The 27566-nt window shown below is 48.8% G+C and overlaps 1 protein-coding gene across 3 annotated transcripts in view; it reads left to right on the top strand.

The window, feature by feature from the left end:
* The first annotated feature begins 419 nt into the window (after window positions 1–419).
* Window positions 420–27566, top strand: part of PSD3 (pleckstrin and Sec7 domain containing 3) — a 121410-nt gene continuing 94263 nt past the window's right edge. For 2 of the 3 annotated variants that reach the window (XM_075411692.1, XM_075411693.1), the window contains exons 1-2: window positions 420–515; window positions 14223–14331. In XM_075411692.1, coding sequence (XP_075267807.1) covers window positions 495–515; window positions 14223–14331 — 130 coding nt within the window. In that variant the 5' untranslated portion in view covers window positions 420–494. Of the gene's footprint in view, window positions 516–14222; window positions 14332–23407; window positions 23552–27566 lie in introns of those variants that run through there. The other variant, XM_075411694.1, reaches the window with a different exon arrangement.

The raw sequence follows: 27566 nt of genomic DNA, 5'->3' as shown, positions 1-27566 counted from the left end.
AGCAGCTGCGAGGCCCGCGGGAGGGATCCGGGGGCTCGGCCGAGCGAGCACGGCGCGTCCCGGCTCCGGGAGCTGCGGGCACGCCGGCTGCGCCGCGGTTTTCGCTCCGTTGCTTTGCTAATCCCGAAATAATTCCTTGCTTTTTTTTTTTTTAAATTTCTTCCTTTTGAACCTTTCTCAGGAGCACGTGGTCTGCTCCGTGCCCCCCCGCCCCGCCCCGCCCGGTCTCCCCTTCCCCCCCGCCCGCCCGGGCCGAGCCCCGCCCCGCCCCGCCGGGCCTGCCCCGGCCCCGGCCGCGCTGCTCCCGCGCTCGCCACGCCCACCGTGCTGGGGCCGCCCGCCGCGCTGCCCGGCCCGGCTCCGCCCCGCCCGGCCCGGCTCCGCCCCGCCCGGCCCGGCTCCGCCGCCGGGGCTGGGGGCCGCCAGGGCGCCTCGGCCCGGCCCGGCGCGGCCTCGCGGGAGGGCGCCTGCGGCCCGCGAGGCGGCGATGGGAGATGGACGGAGCCGGCGGTGCGGTAAGGGCGGCTTGTGCCGGCGCGGGTGCGGGGGGAACGCTCGGCCGCGGGCACCGGCACCCTTCCTCTTCCCTTCCTCTTTCCTTAGCCTTTCCTTATTTCCATTCTCTTTTCCCTTTCCCTTTTCTCTTTCGCTTTTTTCTTTTCCCTTTCCCTTTTCCCTTTCCCTTTTCTCTTTTCCCTTTCGCTTTTCTCTTTTCTCTTTTACCTTTCCCTTTCTTCTTTTCTCTTTTCCCTTTCTACTTTTCTCTTTTTCCTTTCTTCTTTTCTTTTTTCCCTTTCTTCTTTTCTTTTTTCCCTTTCTTCTTTTCTCTTTTCCCTTTCTTCTTTTCTCTTTTCCCTTTCTTCCTTTCTCTTTTCCCTTTCCTTTTCTTCTTTTCCAGTTGACTTTCCCCGCCTTTTCCCTTTTCCCCCCCTTTTCCCTTTTCCCCCCCTTTTCCCTTCCCCCCCTTTTCCCTTTTCCCCCCCTTTTCCCTTTTCCCCCCCTTTTCCCTTTTCCCCCCCTTTTCCCTTTCCCCCCCTTTTCCCTTTCCCCCCCTTTTCCCTTCCCCCCCTTTTCCCTTCCCCCCCTTTTCCCTTCCCCCCCTTTTCCCTTTCCCCCCCTTTTCCCTTTCCCCCCCTTTTCCCTTTCCCCCCCTTTTCCCTTTCCCCCCCTTTTCCCTTTCCCCCCTTTTCCCTTTCCCCCCTTTTCCCTTTTCCCCCCCTTTTCCCTTTCCCCCCCTTTTCCCTTTCCCCCCCCTTTTCCCTTTCCCCCCCCTTTTCCCTTTCCCCCCCCTTTTCCCTTTCCCCCCCCTTTTCCCTTTCCCCCCCTTTTCCCTTCCCCCCCCTTTTCCCTTTCCCCCCCCTTTTCCCTTTTCCCCCCCTTTTCCCTTTTCCCCCCCTTTTCCCTTTTCCCCCCCTTTTCCCTTTTCCCCCCCTTTTCCCTTCCCCCCCTTTTCCCTTTCACCTTTCTTCCCTGTTCCTCTTTATTTCTTCCTTTTTCTTCTTGCCTTTTTTACTTTTCCCTTATTCTTTTCCCATTTCTTTTTTTTTTTCTCCTTCTTTTCACACTTCCCTAAGGGGCAAAAGCTTGGAGCCTGCTTCTGCGCTCATTACTGCTAGGTCCTCAGAGACAGCAACTGGACCAGGGAGGCTGCACTGGGACCCCCACCCCAGGGCTGAGACCCCCAACCTACACCCTATACGGTTGTTTTTGCTTCTGTCTCCATGTAACTTGTCTGTGTAACAAATCAGCACTGCTGCTGCACTGACAAGCTCTCAATCGTACCAAATTCTCAAATTAAATGAAATGTTGTGAAAAAGCCAGTGTCTCTGGCTGAGTAGTAGCTTTGTGGTTTCTGGGGAGGAGTGGGGTTGACATGAATTCACCAAAGATGTAGTTTTGGAACATTAAACATACACAGCGATGCTCTTGTGCAATTGTGGTGTTATCTTCATCCTTGCTACTGGTGACTGGAGCTCTGCTTCTCAATAGGAACATAAACGTAGAGTTGTAATGAGCTTGAACTTCACAGAAACTCACTGGAGGTGCTAACTTCCCATACAGACGCAGTATTTCCCTGCCATAAACAACAATTACCTGGCTCCCACGGGGTGCCAGTTACTGCATCGCCAGGCAGAGCACATCTATGTGTTATTGAAGCGATTTGGGTGTGTAATAGGCAACTGCAATTACTACTGCTTTTGCAGCTTCAGTCACGCTTCAATTCTGTCTGTGCTAGGGCCATTAAAACAGAGAAAGTCAAATGCAGTATTTCTAATGAAACTGGTGGTTGCACACCCAGTGTTTGAAGCAATTGTAATAGGCTGCTGAGAATCATCCAAGCCTTTCTGGTTTAGCTAGTAGAAAGAAACCTCTTTCTACCTCAAACGGTTTTTCATCAGTCATATCCTTAGTTGATGTGTTTCAGCAGATGTTACCACTTTAACGCGAGCTGTGAATCTGACCTAGCTCTGTTGGTTTACACAGACAGCGAGTTTGGCTGTAGGGAAGCTGGTTTTGGGGTATGCTTTTGGTGGGAGAGAAGGTGAGGTTAAACCGTGTAGGAGCCCCTGTGCGAATGCTACCCTTCAATTACAGCCTTGGTTCATTGCAGGAAAGAGTGTAAGAAAATGCTTTGCAGTGGTGGTGGTGTGAAAAACAATTCCAAGAAACTTAAGCACTGCTCTCTTCAAAACTTGATACAACAAAAAAATCTGTACTTGATATGTAAAGAAAATTCTTGCACAACTTATTTGTGTGAAAGGGGTCCTCTTGTGCCATTGGTGCTTGAGCAGATTATCTGATTTACTATTGCCATTTCTATGCCATCAAATTGAGAAGGAAAAGAGCAGTGAGGGTTCTAATGAACACGCTCATGTTTTTTTTTTCACCAAGAATTTCTTTGCTGTTTTCAAGCTGCATAGCTGAAAGACCTGGATGTCGTTCAGAGTATTTCCCCTCCCCGCCTCTCTCCCAGAACGGTCCTTTCTATTCTTGCCTATCGTACCAGGAAAGTTTGCAGCTTTGATTTAAGAGATGGTTTGGGGTTTGATACCTGTGGGATAAAGAGGCAGTCTGTCTGCAGGAGGACCGTGGACCAGCGCCACAGGGCATCCCTGCTCCATGGCTGTGCTCTGAGCCAGGTACTGGGAGCTTCGGCGTTGGGGCTGGCAGTCAAGGTGGCACAAGTCACACCCCTCACATGGCCGCCGGTGCAGAGAAAGGGTGCTTTGGCCGCGGCTGATAAACTGTCCTTGCACATGCAGCAGAGCTGATTGCCTGAAACAGTCCCTGCTCCATGGAGGGATGGGCTGGCAGACCTCGGAGCCGGGGTGATTTTTTTCTGAGGCATTATCTTCATCCTTGCTACCGGGGACTGGAGCTGTGCTTCTCTGTGGGAACATACACTCTCTCTTCGGAGTTCCTCTGTTTAGTTGCAAGGGTCCTGAGAGGGACCAAGAGCTTTGGGTACTGCTGGGTGCTGGTTTAAAGATAATTTAGAGGTAGGACAATGTAGTGGCTTAGGGAAGGGAGCCTCAGGAAGACGGGGAATGGGGACAGCGTCTGGAGAGCACAATTAGGCGGGTCCCCAGGGTATCAGAGAGCCATCTGCCAAGCTGCTGTACTCCAGCTGAGGCTAGGCAAACCTGTGAACTGCTGCCAAAACTTAGAAGGTCGGGGCAGTCAGCCACCAGCCCGAGTATCCCGCCCCACGTCAGCTCTGCGACGTGGGCACTGGGCATCCCCGGGGTGCAGCCGCAGCCGGGCGAGTTGGTTGGTGCCAGGTTTGCGGGCTTGGCTGAAGAGGTAGAACAGTGTCCTTGGGGTCGGGGACACGCACCACCCCTTCTTCTTGAAGGGATGTGTCCTCGCAGCCAGTTCCTGATTGAAAGCTGGCTTCTGGCAGAGCAGGGTTTTCACGGTCTGGCTCCCCCACCCAGAGGGGAGTTTGTCACATCACATTGGGTTGTAAAATTATGTGGGGGTCTTTCCCACTGGAATTTTGGGTGAGAGGGGGTATGGGTGATAGAGAGCTCCTCTGGATCGTCGCTATGTGGAGAAGTGGGGCTGCAGATCAACAAATTTAGGCCTTGAGCAATCTGTGTCTTAAACATCTGAATCTCTTTCTGAGAGGATTCCTGTCCTCCAACACCTATGGTAACACAGGTTGTTTCCAGTCCTTTTGTTTGCACTGAGATGAGGTTGAGTGGGGTAGAAATCGTATGCTTCCGTGGGATGAAAAAGCTATTTGATACTAGCTCTAAGTGTCTGCCCAGCACTTTCAGTCTGGTTGTAAGTGTTCCTGTTCCTCTCAGGAATGGCACTGTTTGAAGTATGCTTCTGCAGTATGTTTCCAGGTGCTTTTTCTGAGCACAGCCCCTCTGTGCTCTGAGACGCCTCTTGCTGCTGTGCCAGCTCCTGTCAGAGACCACAGGCTCCTGGGATGCTAATGCATCTAAGCATTTATTCGCTGTATTATAGAGATGAGGAAGTCGGGTCGGGAATGGGGCTTAAAAGCAGTGTGGGGTGCGGGCTAGCCCTCTGGGTGCGGGCTCAGTTGCTACAGGGTTGAATCAGGAGTCAAGAAATCAGATACTACCTAGCCCTTGAAGCTTGAATCGGTCCTGAACTGACTGTGCTTCCTGGGTGCTGTAAACAAACAAACCTGCCAGAGCACTGGATCAAGCTGTCCATCAGAGCGGGAGCTCTGCGATTGCCTGTCCACCAGCCCCATGACTTGCTTCGCTCATCTGTATGAAAAGATTTTTAGTGCTGCATCTGCTGGGGTGAGCATAAGGAGACCAGGTTGGACCTGGCTTTTGAGGATGAGCTGCCAAGGCAGAAGCGCACTGGTCACTGTCACGCTTGTAGAGTGCTTCACCTCGCAGCCACAGCAATTTTGCTGACACTTGGTGAAAGGACTGAGCAAGAAGGCATCATCTTGAGTCTGGGATACAGTAGTTTGGGAGCAGTAAGAAAACAACCCAAAAAGCACAGGTTACACAATGCACGCCTCCCTTTTTGCACAAGTGGTGAACGGGACTTGCTGTCTCTTTGTAGCATGAAATGGCGTGGTGGAAGAGGTGGCTTATGTCCAAAGCGTACTCATTATTTTTTTTACCACGGTTTTCAAACAGGAAGTGTCAATGGGGCAAGAACCGAATCCCCCAGGCTGAACAAATGCCAAGTGTGATGGCAAGATGCACTTAAGTCTAGGATATAGCTGCCTTTAAGCGTTAAATGAAGAACCTTTACCAGGAAAGCCCTTTTCTCAAAAGAAAATGAATTCTAGTACCATTGAGTTCTGGTTTTCGTCAGCTTTTTCGTCTATGGAGTTGCTGTGGCCTAATGAGGGAAAAAGAAGTGGTATTAACTTTGTTGTCAGTGGGACACTGGTGCCAGCTGGCCTTTGTTGTGCTGCTTGTGGGGGATGTTACCACCTTAGTGTCTTCTGCCTTCCTGCCCCAGCGGAACCTGCTTGGTGGCTCCTGACCGCTCGCAGGGCTGCAGCTGCCCGGCAATGCTGGTGCTGGCACTCCGTAGCTCGCACCTTCTCAGCAAGCAAACAGTCTGCTCTTGCAACAGCGTCTTTTTGGTCCCTCAGCACTTGCACAGCAAGGAGGCTTGCATGAAACTTGTTGGTGTGGCTTCTAGCTTCTTCCTTAATTGTGCCAGGGAGGAAAAACAGCTCAGACCAAACTTCAGTCAGATTTCTGATCCAAGTAACTTCTGCCAAATCTAGTTGAGACTCAGAAACAACAATGTAGGTGAAAGCTGTAAAATTAATTGAAATTCATGATATGAAATAATCTTGCGGGGTCAATGAACTATGCCTAAATTAGAGGCAGATATATAGCCCTTTTTGCATGCTCCCTCACTGTGCTGTAGCTCTACAGTTTGCCCTTACGCATATAAAAATGCAGATTTTTACACCTTTGCAAATGTACATTCTTCCAGTCGCTCTTGTGTAGAGTGGTTTGGGGTGCGGGGTTTTTTTTTGTTTACTGTTCAGTGAAGTTGAGGTGTAAAGAATATTTTGATCCCTTTGGGATACTACCTTAAACCATGTTTGTAATATTGATTTGAAAGAGGAAGATGAGCTCTCCCAATATGCCGTCCTTTTTTACTTCGGTCCACAAAACCAGCACTTATTTAGCTGGACATAGAGAATATACAGCACATGGGAAAGGATGCACCCTGCAAGTTCTCAAGGCTCTGCAGATGTTGGCTTGGGTTTTGGAAAGAATTGTGTTGCTTAAAGATGTAGATATAACTTCTGGTAGGTTCATGAGACGCTTAGGCATATCCAAATTTTAGCTTCTGTGGAGTTGAAGTCCGTATGGGGCAGACGTGTAGCCTGTCTATAAACATTGTTCTGCAGTCTGAGATACCTGAAGGTGATGGAAGCGCACTACCTGCTGAACAGAAGCAGTCTGTCAGTTTGCTGAATATACTTGGAACAGATTGAACAAAAAAAAGTAAATGCAAGATGTCTAGCATATGCACGACTGAATTATCTGAATAAAAGATGCTGTCCTTGTGCAGTCTTTCTTAAGTCAGGCCCCCGTCCCAGTGCTGTTCGACATAACTCAGGAAAAATACTTGTACTGTGGCTTTTAATGTTTTGTATTGATTGGAAGATCCGGTAGGAAAAACCTAACAGTACAATGCATACTGTTCAGCAGGTATTCTTTATTGCAGCGCCGGGCACACGGGGGATTTATCCTCCAAACGTGCTCACCAGGCACCCTGTTGCTTCGGGTTAAATACAATCACACGTGTAAATATTCTTTATATTTCTAGGAACTAATTAGCATATGTAAATATCTTTCACGTATGTCTGTTAGTATCTTTGGGTGGTCTTCGGGGGTCCCAAGATGAAGGCCCATCCTCTTCATCACGCTGTTCACTGATTGACCTTCGTTTCTGCGCAAACTCAGTTCCAGGATCACATACACCGTGTCCTTCAGGGTGTTTTGCTCTGGTCTCATTGCCTTCTTGGTGCCTCCTTATCTCTGTAGCTTGGCGCATCTGCCCTCCCAAGGCTGAGCTGTCTGGAGTAGAATTATTTAGGAGTCTCTTTTATCCCACAATTATCCCAATTATTTGCTGAGAACCAAGACCACTTTTGTTTCACTTAATTATTCTGTCTAACGACTAAGTGATAGCTTGTGCCCATATCCTTCCACTACGTTCCTTAATGAGAAAACAGGGATTAGTGTAACAGTTACATCGTTAGATCACTATGCATGCAGAAATACAAGTTACAGTACTAAAGACTACTAAAAACTAGAAAATATTAAGGCTTTTTGTTATAGTTTCACATTTCTTACAATCCCCTCTATCAGTATCTTTTTTACTGTCTTTATGTCTCATATCTAAGGATGTGGTGGTTCATGCAGTGAGCTGAAGCCTACCTCTCAGTTGGCTTGCTTTCATTCCTGCCCGTACCTTAGAAATACTGCATAGACATCCAGAGGTCCATACAGCACACATCAAAAATCACTGACTTGGCAAACAGAAAATGCTGAGTGACCTTTAAAGGTAATCATACAGACTTTGAATTAATATGCTGTTCACATTCATGCAGTTACAGCTCAGACAGTGTCAGCCTTTGCATAGTAAAAAGCATTTAATTCAGTGTAACAGCTGACTGCTTCCTAACAACTTCAACCAAACAATGAAGCAAACATATTTCTTTAAGGGGAGAAAAACTCAAGTGCCGGTATAAAACAAGGTGACCAGACTGAAAAAAAAATTTTACCTGCAACTGCTTGATACTGCTTCTAAGGCATCCATTTTTTTACCACTCTTCCCATGCGTTTTTCTAAGCAAGCAACTCTTTTACTTCATTTCTGAATTGAGCCTCTCATCAGACACTGAACTTTTGTGACGCTTGCCTTTGAGCGGGGAGCGCAGCTCCGATGGTATCTGTGCCCTTTCAGTTTTGCTCTCTGCAGCCGGACTGCTTCCCGGGAGGCTGCTCCTGAAAGCGCGTCCCGCAGGTCTGGGAGCGGCACGGGAAACCTGCGGTGCCCAGGTGCCTTTTGGGGAATTCCTGGGATGAAGGTGTGGTGTGTGTTGCGGTGAGGACTGAGGAGTGGAGCTGGCTGGACGGTACCGAGCCTGAGGACTGCTCGGTCTGGGGCCATGCCAAAGCCTGGTGAGCAGGTAAGAGTGGCTGGCTGCACCAGTTTGGACCCAAGGTCAAGTTTAGCCCGGGAGCATGCATGTGGTCATGGATGTCAGCAGATGGCTGGGACGTGTTCAGCTTGGAGCTTCATGAGAAGGCTGTAATTTCTACATATGTTGTGGATTTGTATCCCTTGAGCTTGTTTACCCTCCTTTTCAGCTCCTGCAGGATTTTGGTGTCCATGGCATTGCTTTGCAGGGAGGTCTGTGGTTTTGACTACGAACTGTGTGAGGAACCATCTCCTATTTGGTGTGATGCTGACTCCAAATACCTTCTTTTGATGTCCTCTGGCTGTTGCATTAAAAGAGTTGGTGAATCACCAATTGCTCTTTGCCTTTTCCAGACCCCTTGTGACTGCATGCATCTCTGCCACGTGTCTCTCAGCTGCCTCTTTCCTTCAGCTGGAAAGTCCTAGTTAACTTGGTTATCCCTTTCTATAATCCAGACTTCTCTGCTGGACAACGGCTGTAGGCAGTGGCCTCACACAAGCCCTTTCCTTCCTCTCCCACCTTCTGGCTTGCCACACATCTCCCTGCAACTCCAGAGAGTTAAGAATTAGTTTAAAACCAGAGCTGAGATTTCTTCTTTTCCAAAGCCTCTGCTAGCATTAACTTTTGGCAGCTCCAGGTGAGATTTAGCCACGTAAAACTCCTGTTCTTTTGAGTCTTAATCTGTTTTACTAATGCTTTAATTTAAGAATTGCAAACACATGTATTAGCATCTGGGTGTGTGTGTGAGGGAAACACGAACGTGGTATATGAGGTCCCATGGAAGTAAAAACTACGAACCTTGCTAGCGGTCTTTTTGTGAGCACCAGCACTCTCTCTGCTCGCTCTGTGCTGTTGGTGCACTAACTTTCACCAGCTAGCAAGTTTACTTTAACTCCAGCTTTCTGCATTTCATCCTGGTACTTAGGAAAGTGAGTTAGGAAAAGCTCAACAGAAGCAGTCATTTCAGAACGATCAGTGTGACCTGTCAAAAGCAGCCAGGCTTGCTAACCTCACACCCATGCAGGAATGGTAACAGGGCTTAAAAACAAGGGCCGGCCACTCGTTGTGCCAGGCTGTTGGGTGGGTTGTCCATCTGCGACAGCAGGGGCAGAGCTCTCAATTTGTGGCTCTGTAAAGACTTGACCACTCCGTTGTAGCTTGACTCACGTGGGGCTTTTGCTCTGCTGGGAACTTGCTTGAGAAGGCTGCAAATCTGTGGAAACCCACTAGCCATAATTCCTACCTTTTATTTTTTTTTTTTGAAGCCAGCTCCATTACCAGTTACTATATTTCTGTCAGTCTCTGTACCTGCTCATGGGGTACAGAAGATAAGATGAAGGTAGATGTTGAAACTCCTTCTGAGAACATAAACTCACTGTATTGTGGTGTATGATAGGCTGCTGAGAGGCATTTGGCTTTTTGTCTGCTGAAGATGTTGGTGAAGCAATGAGAATGGAATGAGCACAGCCTGGGATTAGAAACGGTCCAGGTGTGGAGACCTCCACCCCAACCAGCTAGTTCCAGTAACCCTCCAGGTTTTCCAGTAAGCCTACGAGAACTGGAGTAACATTTCTTTCTGGGGGGTCGAGTGGCTGGGTTTTATTAAGAAAGCTTACAGAGATCCCCCTGAGGATGCTCTGACCTCTCTGTCCTGGCTCACAGCCCTTCATGAAATGTCCTTCGACCCCTTCCTGCTGATGTTTTCTTTCAGCGTGACTGATCTCCTGCTGTCCAGCATTTTGGCTGACTCTTGCTCCCTGAAGGCTCAAACTTGGGCACCCGTCCCATTCTGCTTTTTCCCAAGCACTGTTTTCCCAGGTCTCCTGCAAGGAGTCGGTCTAACAGCATCTGTCCTCTCAGGGGGTCTGAGAAACGCCAGACTGACATTTGCCAGTTAATTATCTGCTCCTTTGAACACTTCCTCCTTATTAGACATTTTCAAAGAAAACACATGACCTTAAGTGTGAATGCTTCAGGAGGCATGGGTTCATGCTGGCTCTTTGTGCTCAGACGGACCCATTCCTGGTCCCAGCAGCCGTGGACAATGTCATCTCCTTCCGCTAAGACCCACAGAGATGGAGCCCAGCTCTGCTGTTGGCTCAGCTGCAAATGGTGGTGAGAGAACAAGACTTGGATATTCCTCGGTTAATGCTCTCTGGGATGTAGGTATTTTAAAAACATAAAAATCCTCAAGAAGAAAACAGTCTGTCCCCAAAAAGGCCCCAGCCAGAACCGCAGTTAAATTCAAAAGAGGGTGCTTTCCTTCCATGGAGGAAGAAGAATCATTTTCTTCAGGCTTGGATGACTCACAATTCTAAAAACCACTGGGAATTTTGGCGGGCAGTTTGAGGGGAGCTCATGACCGGAGTGGAAATCAAATTCATCCAAAGAGAGACACAGTGCTTCAGCAAAGGCAGCAGCTGGCTCTCAGCAGGGGCCTGCCTAGAGCCACCTCTCAGGGGTGAGTTGTGGCCGCAGTGTCTCCGTGCAGTGACCCACGCTCTGCTCCAGGTCGCGCGTTCGGAGAGCGGAGCGGAGCAGAGGCAGCGTGCTTGCTTCCCGCCAGGCTGACTGACCCCTCCTTGGCAGCTCCCACCGGACGAGCACGATCCCTGAGGTCTCAGCATCCTGCCGCTGTTCAGGTCACTGATGAGGCGTGCATCCAGCAGCTTCTGAAACCACCTCGGGCGCCGTGGTGGTTTCAGCTTCTGAAACCACCTTGGGCGTCCAAAACAATCTCCGCTCCCTCAGCAGGGGACGAAAGCCCAGCAGAAGCGGAACCTCTGTGGACCCGTGCCAATGGCTTGTGTGGGGATGACAGAGATGGGTCCAGTGTGTTGGCCAGAAGTCTGCTGGGTGATGGCTGCCATGTCCAGGCTAACGCAGCCTCACAAATGTTATACAGAATTCACCCGAGAGGCAAATGTGGTCTCCCCAGCTCCCGACCAAGAACCGTGACCCAGAGAAGTAGGCTTGATCAAACATGTTCAAACAGGCAGAAAGCACTGCAAGAGTGGTGAACGAATGGGCAGGAACTCGCTGCTGCTCTGCCCAGAGCGTGATCAGGCTGAAAACCAGTGTGTATGTGGCTCATGACAAATGTATGTACAGCTGGGCTGATTTAAGGGGATTGATGCTCTGAGCGAGCATCACCCTCCCTGGCAGTGACAAACGCCAGATGCATCAGAGGTGGTGGTTAAAGCCCTCTGAGGGAAGCAATTATGGAATGAGCTGACCCGGATGTAGACTTCTTTGCCTTTGAGCTGAGGGAGAAGGCTTAAGCAGGAGTTTTATATCCCTTGCAATCTTGCTTGTATTTAATCCTTGCTAATGCACCTTGGAAAGCACCGTGAATGTTTGTCCAGCCCTCCTCTGGGCTCCCGGTTTCGGGGCATGATGACTTCTGCAAGGTTTGGGTGGGTGGCTCATAGAAAGAAGAAAAGGAGAGCACATGTTCTCTTTTGTTTTTCTTGTGGTTTTTGGTTTGGGTTTTTTTTTCTGTTTTTTTTGCTGTCTCCAAGGAAGGACAACAGTAAAGCAGTAATCTTAAAAGCCAGCTCTGACCTCATAGCATCCTCATTCTCTCCCCCTCTTGCTTTCTCTTTTTAATATCTCTTGTTTGGATGAAATATCATAAACTTATCCTTAAGCCTGGATCTGGAGGCTCTGAACTGCTTTACCTTTAAACATCCTTGTAGTGCTGTGACAGCCTAAGTAGTTATTAGGTTCAGCTCTTCCCATGCACAAGCCAGTATCTGTAATTCTCATCAGCAGTGCTGAGCACTTCTGAAAATCAAGTTATCCCTTTCAGACACCAATACAAAGGTCCTACAGTCTCTGCTTAGGCATCTAACTCCGATAAGTGCTGCCCTGTACACTGAAAAGCCATTAATTTAGCCATTAATTTCTGGCTGTTATTGGATGATGTAAAGGGTGCTGTGAACCGGACTCTTCTTCATTGCTTTACGGTAAGGTACAGGCACATATAGACCTTTGGAAAATGTGTTTGCTGGCAGGGAAGCTCGGTGCAGCAGATGCCTGTGAAGTCTGAGAAGAGCAGGGCTGAGGGATGGAGATGCTGCGTCCCAGAGGTGTGTAGGTCAGAAATTCCCGACTGCTCAGAAACTGTACTGCTCTGTCCATTTTATTTTCCATTTCATTCATCTGTGAGTGGGATTTGGCACCAGCTAGTTGTTTAGCCATCCTGTCCCTTCGCATCCATCTGGGTAGGCTGAATTTTTGTCTGGCTCTGTAAGCTACTCCTGTCTAGGCTATCACAGACCAAGAGCCTCCACCTGTGTGCTCTGGGTCCAGCTGTTCCTTTTCTAGCCCTTCCTGTGAATGAATGTAGCCCTGTAAAAGCGGGGGAGACGTGGAGGCTTCTTCCAAGCTCGTTTCATCGTGCTTGTGGTAGTCATCTTTATGCTAGAAAGCCCTTCATCTGTTTCATCACATTCTTCCCAAAGTATTTGGTAGGCTAGTGTTACCATGTCCACCAAAGCACCCATTGGAGCCCTAGCGATGACTAGTTGGACCAATAAAGGGTAAATAAATATATCCAAGATCCCTGCATAAGATCTACTGCCCACTTATTACAGAGGTGTATTGGACTAAGTCCTGCAGAACTGGTGCAATGCAGAAAGGCAGCAGAAGAAACGGTGGTAAAAGGCCAGGAAAACCCAGAGCAAACCAGTTCTAGGGCATGGGGCAAGATTGTTACTTGCCAGTATGCTCTTGGAAGAAAATGTAACTGTTGGAGAGCTGGCCTTGGAGAAATGTATGGATTCGTGATTGCATCCATCTCTGATTAAAGGGCCTTGACTGTGTGTTCCTGTGAATTATGTGTCTCCTGTACTTTGAATTTCTGTTTGTAGCTGACGCTTACTGTAAGGTATTTGGTGGAACTGCATAAAAGTTATTATTGTCCTGGGGGGCAGAATGTTCCATCTGGTTTCTTTTTTTCAAAGAGTATTTTTGTAAGCTAAGGTCTTTGCCAATGTGAACCATGCAATGACTTGCTATGCCGTAACAATTGGCTGCCTCAAACATAGGGTATGAATATAAAGGTCACTGAAGAATTTATAGAGTTAATGATTTATTTCATCTGTCACTTCAGACAGAAAAATTACGGGCTCCATCTTGCCTAACTGGGAAGAAACTTAATGCCGACTACAGACAGCTTTTGCTCTACATTTTATAGCTGGTGTGTGCTTTATCTTGGAGATTTGATTTGTCCCCACCTGTTCAGAAAACTAATTTTAATCTTAGTCCTGAAGCCTTTCTCTCATCTGAGAAACTGGACTTTTATTGATTCTTATGGGTAGGAGGCGACGGGAAGGTGCTGGTGGCACCGGGAAGCTTGGTCTGTCTGTCCGTCAGTCCCCCCAGGTGCTCCCCTCCTAGCTCCTCCCTCCCCATCTCCTGGCCACGGAAGCACGTTTGGCTTGTGTGGTTTGGTCATAAAAGCAGGTTGGGCTACTGTCCTGGTCTAGAGAGTAGTGGTCAGGTGGGGCACCGTGAGACAGTACTTGCCGCATATTTGCATACCTTACTATCTTTTTTCCCATTTTTTATTGTCTGTGTTGTAGCCCTTGCTCCTCCCTTTCTCCACCCCAGTCTCCTCCCAGAGAAAGAGCCTGCTCCATTTGTGGTTTTCCCGTGGGTCCCCATTTTGCGACATCCATACCCAAATTTGCTATTTCTCGTACTATTCTCTAGGCATTTTTAACCCTAACTGGTATTACTGAGATGGCTGCCCAGTGCTTCTGGCCTTGCAGCGGGTAAATCAGATGAAGATGTGAGGTGTTGGGTGCTCTGACATCACTGCTTAATACTGAAATGCTTGGGTCTGAGGACGGAGAAATGATCTCTTCAAAAGCACTCTGAGTTGGCCCATGTCTACTCCGGTTGATCTTGGTGGTGACGGAGTTAAATGAACAGTTTGAAAATCCTGCCTGATAGCCCACCTGAAGGGATTTCATGTTCCTGCTGCTGTTTTTTCACTGAAAGGTAGATAAGCTGTGTTTATTTTGACTCTACAGGCAGAAGCACATGTGTGGGATAATGATGTATCAGCTCATGCCCAGACTGTTGCCAAGGCCAAATATGAATTTTTATTTGGCTTGGAAGAAGAGAAGCCTTCAGAAACGGGTAAGTGCTATTTATTACTGTTGTGTGCCAAAAAAAAAAAAATCTCTTAAGCCACTGAAGAAAGTTTTGCAGAAGCTCCTCACTAATGACCCCATGAGGGCTTGCTCACTGTGCTGTGCTGCCCTTCGATGGACCACCGTGCAAGTACCATACCAAAGAAGCCTGCTGGTTTGGCCCCAGAAAATGGAAAATGACAGCAGTTCCCTGTCTTATGCCCCCACCTTTCTCTTCGTCTCACCCGGGCTACCTTGAAGTGACAGCGGGGACTCATGTGCCGGTGACACATTGGCAGAGGGAGTCCCAGCACTTCTCTGCAGCCATGCATTCTGCAATTGCATATGCTGAAACATGGCCACCTCTGCCTGCAGGTCCTGCCAGGAATGCCCTTCATGGTCTGCACACTGCTCTTCCTACAGCTAGAGGTAGATAAGATTTTAATTTAGATACTTGAGGTGGCACCTGAACTGCTCCATCCTCTGTAGTTAGTAATTCAAGAAATCCAGGTGCAGTATCTAATGTTATGCCTAAGGATCAGTGTTGTTTCTGTTCTTTTCTTGTAAATACAAGGTGTTTTCTACCTTTTCCCGCTGCAAGCTTAGAAGAAATGTAGTTACTATGCCTGTTTCTCTTGCCTTGTTGTAATTGTCAACAACCCTGCCCTCTTTACAAAAGTATTTCCTCAGGCTGTTCTCTTTGCACCTTGATCCTTTCTAATTGCAAACTTTCTGGAATGTCACTTTTAATTAAAGAAGTCTCCCTTCTTGCTAGAGAAAGGCAGCACTTTGTACAGAGACAAGCTGTGTACGCTCTTCCACTTCAGTAAGGAAATGAAAAAGAAAGGAAAAAAAAAGTGGAACTGAAGTCTGTAAAGTGAGTAAACAGTTTCTCACTGGATTTTCTAAAGTTTGGTCTTCCATTTGGGAAATCCCAGTTGCAGAGTGGAGGGGGGAAAAACCCCAAACAACCGAAAAGTCCCCATTTAGAAATCTTAAAAACTTCTACAAAGTGCCACAAAATGTGTATCGGATTATTACATGAATCATGATGACCTCATTTCTTGTTTGGAGATACACAGTGTGAGAGCACTGTCAGCAGGCATTAGTACATTTCTGGGGATTGGCATTAAATAAAGTATGCTGTGTCTAATAAATCCAAGCGAATCCATTGTTATTACTAAACAAAACAATTATCAAATGTGATTGGTATTCTGAGCTGACTGAGTACTGAGCCCTAAAATAAAGGGTGGCAAAGAACAAGCTAGATACATTGATTTATGTGTGCCCTTCTCTGTATTTTTCCTGTGCTGGTGCTTGCCTTGTTTCTGAATCTCCTTCTGTTCCTTTATTAGTCAGAAACTACTATTAGGGGAGAACAGTTAGTGAAATGAGAGTTACTCCAGGGGAGAGTTTCCAAATATTTAACAGTGTTTAACATTTGTGAATTGTACCTGAAAACTGGGTGACATTGACTGGCTTCAAGCTGTCACAGACAAATGTATCCTCCTCCTTCAGGAAGATGTTTGACCACAATGGATACACGAGAGTGGTGCTGTCCCTTCTACTTTTTTTCTTCAGCAAGCAGGTCTGAACTGCTTATTAGCTAGAGATGAATAAGGATGGGGCAACTGAGGGCACAGTAGTACAAACCCAGGGCTCTGTGCGCCAAACCCTGGCTTTCTTTGATTTGACATACGTCAAACTTGTCATCACATAGGTTTTGGGGGAGGCAGCTATGCCTGAAAGTCTCTCTGTCCTTCCGTGTGTTAGATGGGGAGGGAAAAACACCACCAAAATCCAAACAGACCTGCAACTTTCTAAAGTTGCCTTTAAAAGAAAGAAGACATACTTTTTGTGGGTCAGAGTATGAAAGGTTTCAAGCAAACTAGTGACAGGGCAAGGCCGGGAGAAGTACTGGTGTTTAAGCTTGATGAAGAGAACAGCTTGTCAAATGGGCAGTAAAGCTGAATTTTAATTTATCTAACCCAAAGCAGTTTCGCCCGTGCCTTGGCTGGCCTCAGAAACTGAGAACGTAACACGTAAGCTGCTGAACAGCTTAATTACTTCTGCCTCCCAGTTTATCCTTTCTCTGTCAGCACAATTGTACTGCTGAAGCCCTGCTGGATACTGTTGCGGGTTATGCATTTTTTTAATTGGGTACTGAAATACTTGCATTGGACAAGCCAACTCACAGAGAAGGAAGAATAATTGGGGACAATTGTAGCAAGCACTTCTGTTTGTCTGGATGGCAGACTTTGTTAATAAGGTGCCGTGCTGATTTTTACCTTTCAGGTTGAAGCTTGTGGTCATTTTCACAGGTGAGAGGAGGGGAAAATAAATTTAGATGCCTGTAGAAGAGGTGTTTTATCGATGATATTCAAATGCTAATAAAGCTGCCACATTAAAACAAGTTTTCTCTCTTTTGTTGCCCTCAGTCTGGTTTTATCTGGGATATTTGTGTTCCTTGATGTACTTGTGTGCTCTTGTCTTTACTGTGTGATGCCTCTTTGTCCGGCTTCTCTCCTCTCATGTCTGTTGCCCGTCCTCCTGCCCTGGATGCATCACTCAGAGCAGAAGCAGTTTCAGGCCCCTAGTACCCTCATCGCATCCCAGGAAGACTCGGGGCCACGCGTCTCCCTGCAGACCCCCGCTCGTGGGGCTGTTTCTCGCCGCTGTGGGAGTGGGGAGGCTGCACCGCGCACCCCTGCGCCGCTTGCCTTGGCGAAACCCCAGCCTTCTGCCTTCCAGCAAAAGAAAATGTTTTTTTAAAAACTGAATTTGGCTAGGTTGGACAAGAAATCTTCTCAGCCTCGTTGACATAAAGGGCACTTGTTGTGTATGGAAACATACCCTCCTCTGGAACCGGCCGTGGAAACAGTGATCTCTATTGAGCAGTCTTATCTTTAGGCTTCGGCATGCTACACACTACTGTTTCTTATGAATTTGAAGTTAGTACATTTAAATACCAAATAGAAAAAAAAAAAAGCCCGACAACATGACTTAGTCCTAAAAAGTGCTTCCTTGGGGAAAAAAGGGGGTGACACTACCAAATAATTGCTCAAGTAAACATGAAAATGACATATCCCATTAATTCTTGTTATATGAGAAAATAAAGCCAAGACAGCTGTTAGGAAGAAAATAGACTCACAAACAGTCTTTTCTCTGATGCTTCTAGGAGGAGAAAGCTTTTACCCCTCCTGTGTAACAGAGGGCTGAATCTCGTCCTTCACAAAAAAACTCTGTACAAATAGTCCCTAGGTTGCTATGCAAATCTGGTCTTTCCCAACAGCTGCTGGAAGAAGCTTGTTCTTGAGTTCCTGGTGAAACAAATAGCTTTTTGGAAAGCCTGTCACTTGCTGTTTTGTGTACAGTGGGGTGTCATGAGGCAACTGAGCTCATTTAACGGCTTGCTTCTGCCAGAAGAGATGGTCCCAGCCACACGCTGCTGCGGATTGTCTCATGCTAGTTCTTGTGCTCAGCTGTTTTCTTCGCAAGCTCAAGCCAGCAAAAAACTGAGTAACAAAAAAACCTGAAAACAGCGCCGAAGAAACAACTGTAAAATAAAGTTTTACCTTCTACTGGCAACGTGTGCTGAATCACCTCTGCAAGGGGTCAAACAGTGCCAGAACTGACACATGAAACAAAATTAAATGTGTACTTTAACCCATGCAACTTACCCATTCCTGAACCTGAATAATGGAAAGGATTGTGTTTGCTGTAGAATTTTTTTCACTTGTTGCAGGAGCAAAGGAAGCACACAATGGCTGCTTTTTTTCTACAAGCAAAGCCTTTTCGTGGTCCTGTGACGCTGATTTAAATGGCCCTAAGAAAATTAGCCCTGTAACTTTCTGTAAAATGAGTATCACTAACTTACTAGGTTGCCCTTTGCTCTTCTGCCTTGCTTGCTTTCTCTGTGTCACTTCAAGTCATGCGTGTGCAGCTCTGCTGCGTCCTTCTTGCATTGCATGGATGTGGCACATTGATCCTCACTCTAATAGCTGCCCTTAGACCACAGTCACTCAAACGTTGCATCGTTCTCACCCTAGCCTGGATTGCTGACTGTAGGCTTACACAGTGCTTCAACTGCATCGCTTTTCATTTCGATGCACCACCCTTTGTCATATTTTCATCTCTTGCTCTTTCCATCTCCAGGCAATCATGAAAGTCTGGGCTCCCTGGTCTGGTGTCTTCCTCTGAAGCTCTGCTTTCCTGAAAAGGTGCAAAACTGCATTTTCTGAGGGTTGAAGGACTTCATGATTTTCACATTCATGTTGCTTAATTACGGTGGACAGAGCCTATGAGGACAGGTGCATCAGATGTGTGTTGAAGAGTATGTGCTGCAGCATTTACCAGGGGCACATGCAAGGCTGGTATCTGGGAAGCTTAGACCTGTAGTTTGCCCAAACACTTCATTAAAATTCCATCCTCCTGTTGTGCATACTTGACTCTATCTCCTTTTTTTTTCTATTGTTTCTAGTGTCCTACTGCATTTTCTGACACACTGAAGACCCGCAGTAGTTTTTAAATAGTAGCGTGTTATCGGGATGTTTTCTTGTAGATATCCCTGATGTCTGGTGACGCTGGTTGGCAATGACGCAAAGATAAAGTTAACTTTTAAAATTTAAGTCCCTAGAGGTACTCTATTAAAAGGTACTTTTCTGCTTGAGTTTGTGTACTCTAAGAAGTGATTACCTCTCCGGTACCAGCACATTGACCAGCCATGCTCAGTCCTCCACTTTCACTCCAATGTGGAGTAAACCAGGTGATTTTGAATTACTGCTTGGATGCTCTGAGGACCAGCAAGCTCTTACAGTGCTGTCAGAAGAGCACATCTGACTGTGCATATGGGAAGATCAATGCCGGTGAAGAAGGACAGGTTGCACTGTGCTCTGCCTCTGGGCTGCGTGAGGTGGAGCCGTCTTGCTGTCTCTCTCTCCCTTTGAATTTCTGAGTCCCGCTTCCCCAGGCGGAGCAAAGCTGGGGCACGCTCCGGAGCCGTCAGGTGTGGTGTGATGGATGTCTCTCCTTCCAGTCCCAGGGAAAGGAAAACTAAAGGGGCATTATGTGAGGCATTATGCTAAGTCCCTTGCTCTGCAGGAGGAAATTGGATGTCTTCTGACCTGCACTTGAAAGCTGTATAGTTCAAGCTATTGTAACCTACAGCTGCATGGAGCAGATTACCACAGCCTCAACTTGGTAAACAAGAGAGTTGTTTGAAGGCCAAAGGTTTAGTACAAATAATCGTTAAAACATGGGCTGCTTGTTTGTTGTTTTTTAAAGGTGCAGAATTAAGCACTGGGACGTTAGGAAGTGCCAGAGTTAAGGCAGTAATTACCTCCCCGTCTGTGGGCTGTCGGCTGAAGCCAAGAGCTGTGCTGATGTCATCGCATAGATACCTGGGGGCCTGGCGATGCCGGCAGCCCATCCGTGGTGTCTGACTGCTTCAGACGCCTTGAGCACACGTGGCGCAGGCTGAGCTCGGCTGAAGCTGTCCGGGCTCAGAAACACTTCCCTGGAGGCAGATGGGCCCTTCCCTTCCGTCGGGCAAACGGAAAATGATGCGTCCAGGTCAGTGGGCACAACAGGAGAGGCTCGGCCAGCCGACTTGGCTGGCTGTAGGCAGGTACCGTGGGGCACAGCTGCGTTTTTGCTTGTTGTCACCGTGGGCTCCTCTCCTCGGCTTCAGCCCTGTCACCTGGTGAGGCAGGCAGCACACCGACACAAGCCCTTCGTCGGGCTGTAGCCTCGATTCATCTCTGAAGCTTTCCGAAGAAAAAGGTGCGCGTTATCCTGCTGCTGGAGATGGCTTGATACTGAACATGGAGGAGGTTTAAATAAAATTGTGTGGGTAGATGCAGTTCTGGCCTGGTATTGCGCTGAAAAAGTGTAACACAAGGCTACAGCAAGTATTTTTCCTGTTTGTGGTTCACTGCTTTAACAAGTGCCTTCTGCTCTAGACCCCCGCGTTGTTTATTTAACTCTGTCCAGCTTCCTGAGGAAGGGCACCTCATTCACTGTGCGAGCTTGCTGAAAAGTTACCGTGCAATGTCCAGCTGCGCCTTTCGCAGCAAGTGCTCCAAGCCTGGGAGGCACACACATCCCTCTGTGCCCTACTTCTGCTCTATCTGGGTGCGTAACTCGACATCCAGCTCCTTGGGGTGCTTTGAGGACGGCTTAGCAAGCTTTTTCTTAGCCTGGCTAATTGGTCCCGAGCCGTGAGATGCAGTAAAGGACATCCTTTTCTGTGGGTGTGCCTAGTTACTTCAGCGGCTGCTGCAAAGATCTAGAATTTCTGAGATCTGTGAATAGTAGTGTGGGGTTTTTTAAGCCATGGTTGCTTCCTCAAAGTCTGCCAATATGTTTTTTATCTGAAGAGATGGGTGTTTTAAAAAGATTCTTTAGAAGTACAGTATTTTAAATATGGCAACTTTAAGTACAAGTGGATTCAGAGAGGCTGTAAAGTCTTTGTAGACACTGCAAGTGTCAAAGCAGCTGTGGGCTGTCACTGCTCCAGAAGTTCGCCCTTTCAACTGAAGGCTCTTAGGGAGCTTTTAAAAGAGTTCTTGCTATCACTGCGTATATCTACACTTAGAAAATCACCTGTTAGCTGCTTCCTTTCTAAATCACAGCAATGGAAAAACAGAAAATTTTGGATCCTTTTTGGATCTGTCTTTTGAATGTGGGGTTTAAGGCTTTTCCAAACGTCAGTCTTCAGACTTCTGATTCATGCAGCCACGTCACTCCAGGAGGTGGAGCTTTAAAGAAGAAAAGTGAATTAAATATAGTAAGACTCACCCACACTTTTACATCAGGATAAGGAACCCAGATATTCCCTTTGTATTCCCTCCGGTTCCTGCTCCTCCCAGCAGCTGTTCTGCTCTAGCCTTTTGCTTTCCAGGGTAATGACTCTTGGGACTGAGCTATCTCACTGACCATCTGTGGCCCATACAGCAATCTGCAGTGGATAATCCCTCACAGTAAACCCTCCCAGCACGTGCTGCATGTTAGTTTTGGACTTTGTCCTGTTCTGAGCTCACTTGGCCTGTGAGCTGCTGCGGCAAGGTGCCATCCTTCCCACAGCCGGGGGAGCTGTGCAGGGCTCCCGGGAGGACTCTTAGTTCAGTGCGGCTGGGGTTATGCAAGGGCTCCCAGACCCTCTTTACCACTGGGAAACAGTTAAAATCTGTGGGGGAAAAAAAAATACACAACGAGCCACAGCATTGCTTAGCTACGGCTTCCCATCAGGAGCAGAGTTAGAAGGTTCGCAGTCGTAAAAAAAAACCCCGTGCACACTCAGACAGACACACAGTGACCTGGGTATTTTACATGCTGTTTTGTTCATTGCTTTCTTAATGGATAGGATTTATGTTCTTAACCTAGCAGCTTTTCTCACTCTCTGTTTTTCAGGCCATGACAGCTCGGGCATCACATCACCACCTGAGTCCAGGCTCTGGGACTTGGTTAGCGGAGAGATTTGTGATGAGTTTACTTAGTGTGGGCATGGCTGTCCTGTGGCAGACTGAAGGTTCACCTAGCAAAGCCTCTGGTTGCCCCAAAACCCCAGAATTTAGGGTACTATGTGAGAGCAGCGGTGAGTGGTACTTCTCTGATGACCTATTCCAGTGCCCAGCAGGCCATGGGTGCAGGACTTCGTGAGCGACATACTGCCCCTGGGTGCTTGCAGGGGGATTATTTTCTTCCCTGAAGTGGTCAGTTTGATTTCTGGGTGACCCTGAGCAGCCAGCTGCCACGCCACTGCCTGGCTGCTCAAGCAGGGCCAGTGCCAGGGGCACGCTGCCCGTGCATGCCGTGGGGTCTGTGTCAAACCTCCCGCCGATGGCAGCAGGGGCCCCTCTGGCCATCTCGTTCTGGGGTGAGGGGTCTCAGCCAGTGCGGTCACGTGTTCAGCGCAGGCCGTAGCTGTGGTCCCCTCCACCTTCCCTGCGTGCTTGCTGAGACAGCAGAGGCGTTTAACCAGAGCTTACTTTCTAGGCAACTCTCCCATACCTCTTCCCACTGCCCCCCGCCCTGCGCCCCCCCCAGCCGTAACTCAGCTTCCCCGTTTCCACAAGCTTGTTGTTTTCACAAAATGCCGGTGTAACTTTGCAGGGATGCAGGCCTGGCTCTGCTTCCCCAGGCGAGCCAGCTGCCCGAAAGCCCGGAGCAGCTGCAAGCTGCGGAAAACCCTGCGCGCAGTCCGGCGCGGGCGTTTGCAGTCCGGTTACAAAAGCGCGATGCTCGCATGATGCTAATCCCCTGGCTTTGGCTAACGAAGGACCTCCACCGGCCAGGCAGGACCTATCGCAGCACGGAGAATGACATCATTTGGCAAAAGGGCTGCTGCGCAAGGCTGCCAGTGACTGTGCAGCATCCCTCCCCTCTCGCAGGGGGAGGACGCTCCGTCTCGGCGTACACAGGCACTGCCTTATAAATTGGAATAGTTTTAGTTACCACACAAGTTGTAATTCATGGGAGTGCGTGTCACATGTGTGACCCCCTCCCTGACAGGCTGCAGTAGCGATACAGTGCCATAAATCTTGCAGTTTGTTCGTTAAGCTCTGTCACCTAGAGATTCGCTCCCTCTTAACGCACGCGTTGTTTTTACTTGCCCTAATTTGCCTCTTACAAATAATGGCAAGAAATGCCGGTACCAAGAAAGCATAGCTGGTGTGACGCTGCATGCAGGCTCACCCACGTGCTGCTTGTGATCGGCGCAAGGAGCTGCGGAGAAATAAAATGCACAATGACTCGGCTGCTTTGTGAAACCTTCCAGCTCAGTAATGCCGACACGTCGTCAGGTGCCGCGCGCCCTGAAACCAGCACGCGACTGCCAGCATCGCCATTCTGCCCGGTTCTTCCCGTACGGACGCGGTTACAATAAACGGCAGCTAAGCACAGACATCTCCCTGGCAATACCGTCAGGCAGCCTTGCTGGAGGAAATTTTTTCTCCCCTCTGCAAGCTGCCAAGGTGGACTCCTTAGCTCCTGCGATAGACTGAATGAGACTGCAGTTCCCCCGTCAGTTTCATAATACTCAGAAAGCATCCATTTACATCATTGTGTGCAGTGCAGGGCAGCAGCTGCCAGGAAATTTGAAACTATTTTGATTCCAGTTGACTAGAACAGCAGCAATTGAATTAGCTGGTATCGCTATAGATAAACTGATGATCTGTGCATTTTATTTCTTTGACCAATGGGTAACTGCTGGAGCTACAGTAACCTCTGTGAGTAAGGAGACTGTTCAAGCAAATATATCTGATTTCTCGAGCTAGCTTTTATATATATATATATATATATATATATATATAGTATAGAGAGAGACACTCACACCATTCTTTTGTAAAATGTACCTTTAAACAAAATGTCTGTCTATGCTTGTAACTTGTGTTTTGCTTCCTAGAATTTCCTTTTATTATGCTGGAGACAAGCTTGCTTGACATGGAATGGTTATTTACCTATGAAATATCATATCTATGCCTGATTTAAGTCATGAATTCTTTCAACGTCTAGTCATCAGAAAGGCTGCCAAATGATGTTAGGTTATATTTGCCCGGTCTCAGCTTTCTAGCCACTCACCCCCTTTCTATTTTAGCATTTTCTCTCTCCGTTTAATTCTCTTTTTTTTTTTGTCTTTTTTTTTTTTACCTTTGATGAAAGAAGCCACCTTCAATGCAAAGTAGAAATTGATGTTACCTGAGGGTGTGTGTCCTTTCTTTGTTTGTTTGGTGATGGGTATTTTTTTTCCCTGCTCATCTTCAGTGCGGTCCTTAAATTTTGTTGTTGCCTTTCTAGCCTTGTTTGTAATGCAGTCATATTGGGGGATGGGGTTGGACAGGATATGCCAGTAGCTGCAGCAAGACATGATGCTGTGGTGGTGGATGGGAATAAGGGAGGAGTTTCCCTTAAAGAGCTCAAGCTCCTCTAAGCTCTGGAACCTGAAATAGCTGTCTGAGCAAAGAGAAAGGCTTTGCACCTTTTAGGATCGGGAGGCGCTTGATGGTGGTTTACCGCAAGGAGTGGAGACCTGGGCGGTCATGTGCATGGTGGTACCTAGCATAGTGGGGACAGAGTGCTGCTTTGGTGCAATATGTGAGGTTTTTCCTAACCAGGCGGTGAGTTAGGAACGTTCCCTCAGGATGCCGTGAAGGCGAGAATCCCGCTGACTTGTGCTGGCACACGGCAGCGGCAGCGGTCCCTCCAGAGCAGGGCTGCTGGCGCCTCGCTGTAGAAAAGGCCTGAAACTTCCAACGTGAAGGTGCTCCTCTCTTGCCCAGGCGAAACGCGCCTTGCAAGTGTGCCAGAGAGGAGTGCTCCTGTGTGTGCGCTCCCTCCTCCTCCTCCGTGTGTGTGCTCTGTAGGTGTACCTCTCCTGGAGCCAGCTGCACTTGCCAGAGGGTAAAGTTTGCTTGGGATGAAGTCCAGGAGGAGAAGTCAATCAGAGACTTGCTCGGGATTGCTTACCGCTGCCAGCAGTGGCCGTTGGCAGGTGGGGACGGGCAGCAGTCCATTTCGCACACGCCGCCGGAAAGAAGGCTGCCTCTTGTTTCCCACGTGTCGGTTCGGAAGCTGAGATGACGGCAGTGAGCAGAGGCAGGCCAGTCCTCGTGGCAGGGTCTGCGTGCGGTGCCTTGCTGGGGCCGCCTTGGCCGCGTCCCGACGGGGACGCTGCGGGCTCCCTCCCAGTGAGGCGACTGTGCGGGCAGGGGGGAGGCGCGGGGGTCCCGGCTCCCGGGGCACCGTGTGTTGCCTTCCCTCGGGACGCGGCCAGAGCGTGCGGGGCATCTCCCGCTCGCGGGACTGCAAGCCGGGAGTTGCTGTGGGTGAAGCTGTGTCCGCCGAGAAGGGTTTTCGTTGGCGTCTGTGGTGGTAGGCTCCCTGCCGGCGGTTCTTCCTCTCTTAAAAAATGCCGTCTCTGGACACGTGCTGAGAGAGAAGGAAGTGCTAACACCTCTGCGTTGGGGCAGACCAGGGCTGTGGGTTGGGGAGCCGGGGCCTTTGCTGGCTTGGGCTGGCCCCGGTGCAGGCGTAGAGACGTTGCAGCTGCACAGCATTGTTCTCATCCGTGAGTCCGTCCTGGTGGAAGTGTGTCCCAGTGGCAACCTGGCGCCGGTGCCATGGAGTGAGTGGGCTTGGGATGTGCCCAAGCACTGCGTGGCTGAATTGCATGCAAAGGGGCCTGTTTGTTTAGGGCTTTGGGCGCTTAGAAGAAGCACCGTACCTGGAAACGCTCCCGTGGGGCTCTCCCTCACTCTTCTCTTCAGACTCTCCCAGGGCACCCACGCCTGTATGTTGGAAACCCTGCCGTGAAGGTAGGCTGGTGATGCAGAAGTGGACAGGGCATCTATACTCCTCACAGCTCCCCAGGACCTTGCAGCAGGAAGAAGTCCCTGCTTTGTCCATGTTTTGGTTTTGGCTGCCACTGGCCACAAAAGCGCCACGCGGCCGCCCCTCCCCCTGCCGGCGTGCGGAGGAGAATCGAAAGAAACAGGCAGAAACTGGTGGGTCGGGATAAGGGCAGTTTAATAGAACAGCAAACAGAGGGAACAGGAACAGGAACAACAACGATACAGATAAGGAGAAAACACGACAAAAACAGACCCGCTCTCTCGGACCGCACTGGCGCCGCACGCTCCCGAGCCGTGAGTGAGTTCCCGCCGCGCCGCCCCCCCCCCCCCCCCCCCCCCGGAACCCAGCGTGACATCACAGGCTATGGAATACCGGGCTCTGTTTGGCCAGGTGGGGTCAGCCCCCACCCCCCTGTCCTGGCCGAACCCAGGACAGTCCAGTCGCTGTCCTCAGCAGCAACCAAGTCATCTAGGTGAAACCTGACCCACTGAAGTTTCCTTATGGAGTGATTAAATCAACAGTATGGAGATATCTGGAGAACCGGCTGGGGAAGAGACTCTGGTTTGGCATGGTCCAGGTGCGTCACTTTGATCCTGCAGCACACACAACGTGCCATATTCACCCCGTGGCTAGATACACTGGATAGTGAGCTGGCAGGTGTGAGCTGCCGCTTGTCTTTGCAAACCGCTGGCAGATAGGTAACCACATTAGTGCAGTGCTGAGCTCGCATTAAGTTGTCTTCCCTTTCAGCTTGAACTCAGCCTGTCACTAACCACAGCTATGTGGCTTCCTCCTCAGAAATGGCTTGTAGCCAGCCTGCTTGGAGCAGGGGTGAGGATCGGTTTGCAATGCAGCACCTAGAGATGCACCTCGAGCGGAGCAAAGCGTCCCAGCGCGAGTTGGTGTCTGGTCTCAGAGCTGTCACCCTGACGTTTTTCAGAGTAGGTGTTTGGATCTGCACACACCCCCCCACACACACACCCACACACCCCGATGTTTGTTTTAAAGCACTTTCATACTCCAGGACGTTTTTTTCCAGAAGGGTGCCAGCGCATGCATCTGTTGCTGTTTTTTTTTTCAAAAGCTCCGCTCCTCTTTGGGCTGTAATATAAGGTGGCCAAGTATCCATCGTTGTGTCACCCATGAGGTCACTCTGAGGACAACTGGTTCTCTGTTACCTCAGCACAATGGGAGCCACTGGGTGCTCTGCGCTTGGAAAATGGGACCGTCCGTTTTCGCTCCCGCTTTGTTTACATCGATTGGAAAAGCAGCACGTTGCGGGGAGGGGTAGCAAGCTGTTTCTGCAGCGATGAATTTGCTGCAACAGAGAATGTGAACTGCTTGGTATGTATACATCACTGCAACATGACCTTCATTTACCTGAGGGTAGTGCTGGCAGAAAGCTGAATTGCTCATTAATTGCTTTGTAGTTTAACTAATTGATTTTGTCAAGGCTGTGGAATATACAGGGTGTGGCTGATTATCTTCCCAGTGTCTCGTCTTTACAAGTGAAAATGACCTAAAGACATTTTTTTAAAGAAAACCAACACATGCGGGGCATGCTGTGGATGAATGTCAGACCTCTGAGTATCTGCTTTCTTCAGCCTTTGCGCTTGGCCTGTGGCCTCAGACTGCTCACGGGCCATTGGGACCCTTTCTGAAGTGTAGCAGACATTTCTGGCATTCCTTCCTCGGTGGTGCACACTCCCAAAGTAGGGCTGCCCAAAAACTCCTATGTAAAAGGACCAGCTCTGGATAACTGCAGTGTGAGAGCATGCAGAAGTGAGTTAAATTGGACGGTATTTTCCCTGCAGGGGAGAGTGTAGTTACTCTGTGGGGAGAGGGCTGGGAAGGCAGGCCAGGCTTTTTGCTTATGCCCCCAGTACGTAAACC

The sequence above is a fragment of the Opisthocomus hoazin genome, chromosome Z, assembly GCF_030867145.1.
Source record: "Opisthocomus hoazin isolate bOpiHoa1 chromosome Z, bOpiHoa1.hap1, whole genome shotgun sequence".
Classification (NCBI taxonomy): domain Eukaryota; kingdom Metazoa; phylum Chordata; class Aves; order Opisthocomiformes; family Opisthocomidae; genus Opisthocomus; species Opisthocomus hoazin.
Note: the sequence above shows the minus strand (reverse complement) of the source record. Positions and strands in the feature narration are given on the sequence as shown.